Source organism: Culex quinquefasciatus, chromosome 2 (assembly GCF_015732765.1).
Source record: "Culex quinquefasciatus strain JHB chromosome 2, VPISU_Cqui_1.0_pri_paternal, whole genome shotgun sequence".
Classification (NCBI taxonomy): Eukaryota; Metazoa; Arthropoda; class Insecta; order Diptera; family Culicidae; genus Culex; species Culex quinquefasciatus.
Window position 1 is genome coordinate 182,989,734 of NC_051862.1, and position 11,814 is coordinate 183,001,547.

The 11,814-nt window shown below is 43.7% G+C and overlaps 1 protein-coding gene across 1 annotated transcript; it reads right to left on the reverse strand.

Moving 5' to 3' along the window:
• Positions 1–2,219: 2,219 nt before the first annotated feature.
• LOC6053939 (histone H2B) lies at positions 2,220–2,857 on the reverse strand. Its single transcript, XM_038252550.1, has 3 exons — positions 2,635–2,857; positions 2,562–2,589; positions 2,220–2,531 (listed from the first exon to the last, which is right to left on the reverse strand). Exons 1-3 carry the CDS (start codon positions 2,674–2,676, stop codon positions 2,221–2,223), a joined length of 381 nt encoding a protein of 126 aa, XP_038108478.1. The 5' UTR covers positions 2,677–2,857; the 3' UTR covers position 2,220.
• Between the last annotated feature and the right edge of the window lie 8,957 nt (positions 2,858–11,814).

Consider the following 11,814-nt stretch of genomic DNA (forward strand, 5'->3'; position numbering starts at 1 on the left):
TAATTGTAGTAATTTGTTAAGTAGATAATGAAATTAACAATAGTTAATAAAAAGAGGTAAAAAAAGGATGAAAAATTATTCAAATAGATAAATAAAGATAAACAACATTGACATCGCTGCCAAATTAAGGAAAAACAGACAGTTTGTTACAGCAGCATGAATTGGTAAAATAGAGTGGAAAAGCGTTGAGAAATAAGAAAATCAAATGAGTAAAATCGAAATCAAATGGAGTAAACAGAAGTAAACAGAAGCCGCGTTACATACGTTACATACATACATACAAATTAATTCCCACATTGTCGCGCCCCTTTCTTTTAGCCGTCTCGACTTTGACCCGCGGTGGTCAAAGGTTTACGATCCGTTTCCACAGGCCACCAGCTAGGTCATCATGAAAACCAAGCCAACGTGGAGGTAAGAAAATAGGACACTTGCAAGGAACCAGAGCTATACTGTCTTGATCAAGAAATGATCTAACAGGTCTACGGACGTAGTCAGTGACGCTCCTTCCAGGATGTTCCTCGCCTAAGCGTCAACTGAAGAGGTATCATCAGAATCATTCGCACTTGCATTAATTTGAATGTAATCGTATAAAAAGTCTTCCACCAACGCCTGAACCTCCTTCGGTCACGTCGCAGTCCCAATCAGCACCTGCCTATCCAGCCAGATCAGCTCGATGATTTTGCGAATCCGATCTACCTCGTCGAGCACCAGGTACGTGTAATCTAAAAGAAATAAAAAAAGTCAACTTCAGCAAATCAAGTCAATCTGGCGCTACTCACTTGTGGTTCCTTCAGCGCACCGCCGTCTGGATTGGCTGGTCGAGTTCGTGGGTCGGCGGCAGCACGATCGGACCATCGATAACAAGGAGCATGTATCCAAACGTCTTTCTCGAACCTGTTGGCGACGTTGGCATTCATTGTCGTGGCCCGGTTTGATGCACGTGAGGCGGCCACACGTGTTTGCCGTAGCTATGCTGAGTTGCTCGGCGGGAAGATGACGACCGCACCGCACTCGCCGGTCAATTCTTCGAAGGAAACCTGATGGAAGGTGCTGCACGATCCCTTAGTGGCATGGTTTGTCACAGCGATGCCGTCCGTAAATTGAACACCGTGCACCGTGCTTCTCCTTGCTCTTAAGTGACAAGGGCACCGGACGCGCAGCTGATGTTGGCGATCAACCCTGCAAGGGCGATCAGCGTCGAAGCGACGACGTCGGACGGTTATGTGCAGATTCTGGCCGGGTGTTTTTGGACCCTGAAAGAAGAGAATGTGTTTTGCGGGTTAATTTAAAGTTGATGTTTTAAGTGCAGTGTGGTATTACGGCGACGGATTAGCTAGAATGCCGAAGTTCTGGGTGTTGTTGAAGTTCTGGGTCTCCAAATTCTAGGGAAATTCCTGCGTGTTGCTGTTGTAATTAGTTATACCAGGCTGACATCAGCTCCGGATGTCATTTGAGCAGCTGCGGAGTGGCCGGATAGCGTCCGCTTGCCCTTACTGCATTTGCCTTGTGGCGATGGCGACCAGCTTCGTCCACTTCCTCGGCCATCCAAGGGCCATTTTACTCTGTTTAAAATGGAAAAAACAAACCTCGCGATAAAAAATCTAGTTGTTCATGTTGGACGATGTTTTAAGTTTGCACTCTTCTGTGAAAATACTCATGAAATAGAAAAATCATCTTCATCATTCCAATTATTTCGGAATGAAACTTTTTCTTCAAATTCGAGTTCAGCGACCCTATTTTAGTTAAATTTGAATAGTTGACTGCCTAGAATATAATAATCAGATTATCCGAAGTAAAAATTTCCGAGGCCTTTGGATAATCGAGTCTGGACTGTTTAGTTTTCCATCAGAATCCAGAAGATTCAACCAGCGAGTCGCCTCTCACTTCTTGTAACTAAATTTGCGTTCAAATTCGACTTTAGAAAGGTTATGCAGTCTAGTTACTAGATTTTTACTAGGATGATCTGAGAATTTTGAAAATATGTTATTGCAATTATTGAGAAGGAAGCTGTGAAAATTTCTAAACGTCATCTCTTTTTTAGTACCGTCATCAGGGGTAACATTGGGTCTGGGGGGTGAGATAATATGTTCGAACCCATGAATACTTTGTTTAGACTTTTTAGTCTGATGCCCCACGAATTAAAATTGAAAATAACTCTTTTGTGAGAAATTTAGTGGCCCTAAAAAGGGCCGTTTGTTTATGAGTCGCAGCGCCAGCTTTTCACTTCGAAGTGGTGTACTTGGTAAAGGCCTTCAACCCCTTGGATGCGGCATTCCAAGCCAGCTCCCCGGGCAGTACCAATCGGACGGCGGTGTTGAGCTCCCGGGATGTCAAGGTCTTCCGCGAGTTGTAGCGCGTCAGTAACGCCGCCTCTCTGACCAACCGCTCGAAGATGTCGTTCATCAAGCTGTTCATGATGTTGATGGCATCGGTCGAGATGCCAGTGTCCGGATGGACCTGCTTCAACACCTTGTACAGGTACGTTCCAAAATGCTCCTCGTGGCTGGACTTCCTCTTCTTCGGCTTGTCCGCTCCTCCACTTGCGATGACCGAAGCGCTGCTCTTCGAAAGCGCCTTCTTAGTCTTGCCCTTGCCGATCTTCCTGGCCGGAACGGTCGAACTCGAGGCCGAGACGGCAGCAGCAGACGCCTTTTCCGCAACGGTCTTCGGTGCCATGATGACTTGGAGAATTTCGGTGCGATGTGTCTTCCTTGCTGGTCCAACGAGAAATGATGAAATTTTGACACGGTTCACTGGTTTTGTGCGCAAAACGCGTTAACGTATGCTCCGCCCCTTTTGTTCGCTTTGCCGTTTGCAACAAAAAGCGAATGATGAGGTTTGGGATAACCGGCGCAAAGAGGCGGGGTATCCGTCACCATTTCGAGCCAATAAACCCCGCTCGATCATCCCAGGAAAATCATTCTATCGCTGAACGCCGAGGAGTAAACAACAACACCTGGAAGCAGATGGCCTGGAGGCCCAGAAGCAGTTGGCTGAAAAGCAGCTGGCCTGGAGCAAGGAGCAACCCAAGCAGAGGCAGGCCAGCCGGAATATTCTGGCCACAAGACCCGGAGTGGCCAGAACCCTCAGGGGTGTTCCGATGGAAGGCCATACGAGACTGGACAACATGGGTATCAAATTTCTTGGATTTTGATACTGGTGATAAAAATGGCCATTTTGACAGTATTGGCCACAACCTGGAGTGGCCGGTGCCCTCAGGGAGGTTCTTCGGGGAGGACATTTATCGAACCATAAGATTTTGGGCAAAATGGGTATCAAACTTCTTGGTTTTTGGTACTGGTATTAAATGGCCATTTTCACTGTATTGGCCACAACCTGGAGTGGCCGGTGCCCTCAGGGAGGTTCTTAGGGGAGGACATTTACCGAACCATAAGATTTTGGGTATCAAAATTCATGATGTTCAATACTGGTAATGAACATTTTCGCTGTGAAAATAAATGATTAATTCAATTGCGCAAATGGTGCGAAATACAATTTTATAGTTTGAAAAGAATAACTCTTTCGGGAGAATTCGTGTGTCTTGAAAAAGACTATTTGGTTTTTGGGTGGTGTTGATCCGGAACGGTCCGTTGGCCACGGATTTCTGGCAGCCAATCAAATCCTCCACGGAAATGGTCCTCTTCGTCGGATTTTTCCGTTTCGTCCTCGTCGATGTTGTTCGTCCAACTTGTCAATCGCAACTGAACCTCGACTCAGCGAGAGGGTTTCGGTCGCGCAATTTTCGTTTGACTTTGCGCGCGTGTGTGTGTGAGAGAGAGAGGGAGAGCACATGGCGCGATGAATTTTGCTCTGCAAGAGCGGCACCCCAAAACAAAATGGCGATCTGCTGCTTTTGAAGAAAATTTTCGCTGTGAAAAGAAATGTTTAATTAAATTGCGCAAATGGCGCGAAATTGCATTTTTTTGACATAGGACTATGTCTTTACTTACTATATTGGGGGGCCAGTTCAGAAATTCGATCCAAAGCGTCACTTTTAAGCGTTAAAAAGGGGACATTTTGAACGCTTATATCTTTTTTCCCTGTGAATCAATCCAGACGGTTGGACCACCAATCGAAAGAGGAAGACTTCAGCTATTGTTTAACTACATAGATAGTCTGACTAAACATAGTTAAAGCACTTAAAACATGCAATCAAAATGAGTAATTTTTCAGTACAAATCGGACAGATGACCAATCAGAGCGAGCGTATGCATTCGAGACCGCGCCCCTTTTGTGCCGTTCTCCGGCTGTGCCGCTATTTAAGCAGAAAATTTCGCAAAAGCAAGTCACTTTGGAACGAGCACTCGAACTGTGCACGTCGGGCCGGCGCGGAGCAGCAGCAGCAGCAGCGGCCAATAGAAGAAGAGGACCAGCAACCAGAAGGAAGAACCACCGGCAGCAGAAGGAGAAAATTCGAGCGAAGCGGACGGCGTGGAAGTCGCTATGATGCGGCGGTTCTCATGAAAAATGGCCAATTCGACAGTGGTGGCCAAAACCAGGAGTGGCCGATGCCCTCAAAGAAGGTTCCCCCGGGGCCTGGGGGACATTTACAGAAACATACGAGTTGTGGCAATATGGGTATCAAAATTCATGGTTTTGATACTGAACATAATAATGGCCATTTTGACAGTAGTGGCCACAACCTGGAGTGGCCGGTGCCCTCAAAGAAGGTTCCCCGGGGCCTGGGGGACATTTACAGAAACATACGAGTTGTGGCAATATGGGTATCAAAATTCATGGTTTTGATACTGAACATAATAATGGCCATTTTGACAGTAGTGGCCACAACCTGGAGTGGCCGGTGCCCTCAAAGAAGGTTCCCCCGGGGCCTGGGGGACATTTACAGAAACATACGAGTTGTGGCAATATGGGTATCAAAATTCATGGTTTTTGATACTGAACATAATAATGGCCATTTTGACAGTAGTGGCCACAACCTGGAGTGGCCGGTGCCCTCAAAGAAGGTTCCCCCGGGGCCTGGGGGGACTTTTACAGAAACATACGAGTTGTGGCAATATGGGTATCAAAATTCATGGTTTTTGATACTGAACATAATAATGGCCATTTTGACAGTAGTGGCCACAACCTGGAGTGGCCGGTGCCCTCAAAGAAGGTTCCTCCGGGGCCTGGGGGGACATTTACAGAAACATACGAGTTGTGGCAATATGGGTATCAAAATTCATGGTTTTTGATACTGAACATAATAATGGCCATTTTAACAGTAGTGGCCACAACCTGGAGTGGCCGGTGCCCTCAAAGAAGGTTCCCCGGGGCCTGGGGGACATTTACAGAAACATACGAGTTGTGGCAATATGGGTATCAAAATTCATGGTTTTTGATACTGAACATAATAATGGCCATTTTGACAGTAGTGGCCACAACCTGGAGTGGCCGGTGCCCTCAAAGAAGGTTCCCCCGGGGCCTGGGGGGACTTTTACAGAAACATACGAGTTGTGGCAATATGGGTATCAAAATTCATGGTTTTTGATACTAAACATAATAATGGCCATTTTGACAGTAGTGGCCACAACCTGGAGTGGCCGGTGCCCTCAAAGAAGGTTCCTCCGGGGCCTGGGGGGACATTTACAGAAACATACGAGTTGTGGCAATATGGGTATCAAAATTCATGATTTTTGATACTGAACATAATAATGGCCATTTTGACAGTAGTGGCCACAACCTGGAGTGGCCGGTGCCCTCAAAGAAGGTTCCCCCGGGGCCTGGGGGGACTTTTACAGAAACATACGAGTTGTGGCAATATGGGTATCAAAATTCATGGTTTTTGATACTAAACATAATAATGTCCATTTTGACAGTAGTGGCCACAACCTGGAGTGGCCGGTGCCCTCAAAGAAGGTTCCTCCGGGGCCTGGGGGGACATTTACAGAAACATACGAGTTGTGGCAATATGGGTATCAAAATTCATGGTTTTTGATACTGTACATACATGAAAATTGACATTCCGACAGTAGTGGCCACAACCTTGAGTGACCGGTGATCTCAAAGCAGGTTTCCCCGGGGCCCGGAGGGTCTTTAACAGAACCATACGAGTTGTGGCAATTGTAGAGTCGTGCCCTTTGTAAACACCCCTACACATACCATCTTAGTGCCAAATGTTGGATACCTCTACATCGAGTACTTTGGCAGGGAGGGAGTGTGAAGGTGATGGGGAGAGAGATTCGGTGGAAGGCATTGGGAGCAGCAGAGGACGAGGAATCTACGACGAGTCCGAACGATTACGGGCCGGAAGTGCAGGACACGGATCGTCGGTAAGCGGGTGGTTGGGAGGATTTACCGGCGGCTTAGATGCAGCGCTTGAGAGCGGCCACGACGCTACATCTGGCGACGAGGATGAACGGTAAGAAGTTATCAGTTGGAGGAAGTTTTCAGTGCGGGGCGTAACGCTAGTGTTGTGTTTTTTTATGCTTCCTTGTAGTATTGTACGTTTCTTTTAAAGGTACACGCCGCGCGACATTGTTGCCAGCGATTTTCTGCACTTTTAATGCAATTAAAAACATATCTGCCAACAATGCCAGGCGATTCTAAGAAGAAGATCAACAAAAACAAAACGTGCAGTATGGGATTTGACAGCGCGCATTTGCCGAAAGTGCGGCGCGTCGTTCCGAGGCTGGTTTGCCGCGTGTCTTTCTCGAGAATACGGGCAATAGTGTTATGTTGAAAGGTGGTTTTGCTTTTCATGTTTGTTTATTTTTTCTGTTACTGCAGTACTAGTTTGAAGGAAACATTGTTGCTAGTTTTTGATTTGACGTAGAATTACGTTTAATTTATTTAAGATGTTTCACATTAGTAGTCAGTTTTGGTTCAATTTGGAATTCAAAGCAGTTTAATGGTGTTAAACAATTCTATTTTATGGCAAATTTTTGGTTATTGCGTATTTACCGGGAGTTGATTGTATATACAAAATACATTTTAAATAGCAGTTGCTGTTGATAAAAAAAAACTCTGAGGAGTTAAAAGTTTTTTTTTGTAAAAGTTGAGTTCAGACAAAAAAAAATCTCTGAATTTTTTTTTTGCGTTTTGTTCGGATTTAAGTTACAATGAAACATTGACTTTTGGTATTGATACATTTATTTGAAAATAATCGATTTTTAAGTATCGTTTCAGTTTTTCTTTCATCGACTGCAAGATTTCAACTTTATGGGGCACCAGTTTTAACAAATGTTTTATACACCCGGAGGAGTCTACTTAAATTCTTGACGAAACTTGATAGTTCAAGATCTGAGAAGTAACCTGAAAACATACTCTGAGGAGTTAACAATGTAAAAGTTCTGAGAAGTGAGCTCTGAGGAGTAAGCTTAGTTCAAACTCTGAGGAGTGAACAAATAATCAACTCTGAGGAGTTTACCGAGTACAATTTCAAGCTCTGAGTAGTGAGCTAACTGTGAGGAGTATGATGAGTTCAAACTCTGAGGAGTGAATTAGGATGCTACTCTGAGGAGTTTAACCAATTTCTAAGAAGTGAGCTAGTTCTGAGGACAGCTAAGTTCAAACTCTGAGGAGTGAGTAAAGACGCAACTCTGAGGAGTTTGCCGAGAACAATTTCAAGCTCTCTGAGGGGTTAGCTGAGTTCAAACTCTGAGGAGTGGAGTGAGATTCAACTCTGAGGAGTTTACCAAGTACAAGACTCTGAGGAGTTGATAAATTTTCTAAGTAATTTTCCAAGTTCAAGGCTCTGAGGAGTAGATGCATTTTCTGAGGAATTTGGCAAGTACAAGACTCTGAGGATTGATGAATGTGCTAAGTAATTTTCCAATCCAAGACTCTGAGGAGTTTATGTTCAAGACTCTGAGGAGTAATGCATTCTCTGACTAATTTTCCAAACTCAAGACTCTGAGGAGTTATTGCATCTTCTGAATAGTTGAACTGATGAACTCTGAGGAGTTGTTCTGAGAAACCCTGAGGAGTTTTGCTGAAGAAGTCTGAGGAGTTGTATTGGAGATTCGTGAAGTTGTATGGAGAAAATATTGTTGTTCTGAGAAAATCTGACGAGTTTTGCAGAAGAATCTTGTTAAAAAAAATCATTTTGATTATATTATAGAATAACATTGCTGTCTAAATTTAAAACGGATGTTAGAATTTACAGTTCTAAAGAGTTTACTAAGCATTGACTTTACAGCTTTTACTCTGAGGAGTATATGTTGATGCAGTTGATTTAAGGAATTGTTTGAAAAGGTAAAGCCCTTGAATTCGAAAATTCAAAAGTTCCGATAAGTTGGATTAGTTCAAAGATTTCAGGAATTGAAAAAATGTTCTAATTGATTGAATAATTATTAATAGTAAATGAGTAAAATTCAAACTAACCTTAAGGATTTTTTTTTCCTGCTTTTATACATTTTTTTATGCGTTTAAAAAACCCTGCTTGAAAACAGGTCTAATGCAACTGCAAGAAATTTAAAAAAAAATCGAGATAAATTGTAACTTGACTCGGAGGAGTATGTAAACCTATGAATGGAAGTTGGTTTAAAGGAATCGAGTTTTGTTGGTTTGCTGGTTAAGCAATTTTGAAATCAAGAAAATTTGTTACTGCTTTGGAAAATTCGAAAAAAAAGAAATAAAAAAATCCTGAAAAGTGCTGCTTTCTAAGTTTTAAAATTACTTACATTTGCTACATTTCTGGGAGTTTAGGAGATTTCAATCCCGTGGATAAACATGTTGAAGCTTGGAGGAGTTAATTTAAATTTGACTCAGAGGAGTCGGTAAATAAAGCTCTGAGGAAAGAATGAAAGCCAACTCTGAGGAGTTAATTGATTCAATTTTCTGAGAAATGGACTTTGATGCTACAGTGCAAGCTCTGAGAAGTGAATCATGAGTAGACATATGGAGCTGATTTTACTTTCATAGTATTATTGTGAAAGCAGACAAAAATCAAAATACGAACGCAACCTGTCAAAGCTGTTGCGCCACAGGCTGATGTACACGCTAACGACAAACCACTACATTTTTGTTCGGCGCAACAGATTTTTTCGCGCAACAGAAGTGTTGCGCACTTCGGTTTGGTGGTGCGCGGATAATATTTTTCAATGAGGATATCCTGAGAAGTTCCAGAGGATGAGTTACTGTAATGATTTTTGAACGAGTAAGCAAGAAGTTTTTAGAGTTTATAGTTGAAATGAGTGGATTCGAGAAACAATTAAGGTATATCCTGATGAGTTTGATTCATTAAAAAAAATCTAATTCAATTAAGCATTTCAAATGTATTCTGATTCCGACTATTTTTTTCCTAATATGGTTTTCCATGGAGTGTGTGTCCTTCCATTTAAAAAAAATAGTATCATATAATGACAAACAGTACATATTGAATGAAGGAGAAAAAAAAACAAATTAAAGTGGCAGGGAAGGAGTACATACAAAGATTCATAAGTCTGAGGAAAAAAGTCTGATTACGTGATACGTCCAAAGAGATTGTGATGTAAATTCATATATATCATCAATTTACAAATAAAACTAAATATATGGGTTTTCAAAATAATGGAATTAAATGATTGTACTGAAACTTTGAGGTTTCTGATCACGTTTAAGGTCTAATAAAGTAAGGGGGGGATGTAGAGTCGTGCCCTTTGTAAACACCCCTACACATACCATCTTAGTGCCAAATGTTGGATACCTCTACATCGAGTACTTTGGCAGGAGGGAGTGTGAAGGTGATGGGAGAGAGAGTCGGTGGAAGGCATTGGGAGCAGCAGAGGACGAGGAATCTACGACGAGTCCGAACGATTACGGGCCGGAAGTGCAGGACACGGATCGTCGGTAAGCGGGTGGTTGGGAGGATTTACCGGCGGCTTAGATGCAGCGCTTGAGAGCGGCCACGACGCTACAGCAATATGGATATCAAAACTCATGGTTTTTGATACTGAACATGAAAATTGTCATTTCGACCGTAGTGGCCACAACCTGGAGTTGCCGGTGCCCTCATAGAAGGTTCACCTTGGGAGAACATTTATGACAATTTTGCCGACAAATCTATGAAACAAAATAAAATAATCTTATTTCAGATTTCACTAGCAATCCAAAAACACATTCAAATTGTTTGGTCCTATGTCTTTCGGTTATGTCTCTGACATACCATCTTGAACTTTTTTATTGAAAAGAATAACTCTTTCGTGAGAATTCGTGAGTCTTGAAAAAGACTTTTTGGTTTTTGGGTGGTGTTGATCCGGAACGGTCCGTTGGCCACGGATTTCTGGCAGCCAATCAAATCCTCCACGGAAATGGTCCTCCTCGTCGGATTTTTCCGTTTCGTCCTCGTCGATGTTGTTCGTCCAACTTGTCAATCGCAACTGAACCTCGACTCAGCGAGAGGGTTTCGGTCGCGCAATTTTCGTTTGACTTTGCGCGCGTGTGTGTGTGAGAGAGAGAGAGAGCACATGGCGCGATGAATTTTGCTCTGCAAGAGCGGCACCCCAAAACAAAATGGCGGTCTGCTGCTTTTGAAGAAAATTTTCGCTGTGAAAAGAAATGTTTAATTAAATTGCGCAAATTGCGCGAAATTGCATTTTTTTTTATTGAAAAGAATAACTCTTTCATGAGAATTCGTGAGTCTTGAAAAAGACTTTTTGGTTTTTGGGTGGTGTTGATCCGGAACGGTCCATTGGCCACGGATTTCTGGCAGCCAATCAAATCCTCCACGGAAATGGTCCTCTCCTGGGGGTTTTGTTCCGGAACCGTCACGTTGGCCACGGATTTCTGGCATCCAATCAAATCCTCCACGGAAATGGTCCTCTCCGTCGGATTTTTCCGTTTCGTCCTCGTCGATGTTGTTCGTCCAACTTGTCAATCGCAACTGAACCTCGACTCAGCGAGAGGTTTCGGTCGCGCAATTTTCGTTTGACTTTGCGCGCGTGTGTGAGAGAGAGAGGAGAGCACATGGCGCGATGAATTTTGCTCTGCAAGAGCGGCACCCCAAAACAAAATGGCGGTCTGCTGCTTTTGAAGAAAATTTTCGCTGTGAAAAGAAATGTTTAATTAAATTGCGCAAATGGCGCGAAATTGCATTTTTTGACAAAGAACTTTGTCCTAAGGTTTCTATACGTGGTGTCAATCCAAAATTTTCGCGAAGCGAAAACGTTACGTGACGAATTCCCCTCTCGGCAAATTTCCCCTCTTTTTGGTGCACGCTGGTTGGATGAACGAACGTTTCCCAATCAGTCGATCGAGAGACGTGAGATTGATGTATCTAAAATCTCCCCCACTCCACCACATAATTTTCGGATCGTCGACGAGCCAACAAAACTCGGCTCGGTCGGTCCCGAAAATTCATTCTATTGCTGGACGACGACGAGGACACATCAGAAGCAGATGGCCTGGTGGCCCGGTAGCAGACGGCCTGGAGGTCCGGGAGCAGATGGCTTGGAGGCATGAAATTTTACATTTCGGCAGTAGTGGCCACAATCCGGAGTGGCCGGAGGCCCCGCGGATGTTCCGATGGGGGGACATTTGCTGGACCGTAAGAGTTGGGGCAATATGGGTATCAAACTTTATGGTTTTTGATACCGGACATGAAATTTGACATTTTGGCAGTAGTGGCCACCACCTGGAGTGTCCGGAGGCCCCGGGGATGTTCCGATGGGAGGACATTTGCCGGACCGTAAGAGTTGGGGCAATATGGGTATCAAACTTTATGGTTTTTGATACTGGGCATGAAATTTTACATTTCGGCAGTAGTGGCCACAATCCGGAGTGGCCGGAGGCCCCGCGGATGTTCCGATGGGGGGACATTTGCCGAACCGTAAGAGTTGGGGCAATATGGGTATCAAACTTTATGGTATTTGATACTGAACATGAAATTTGACATTT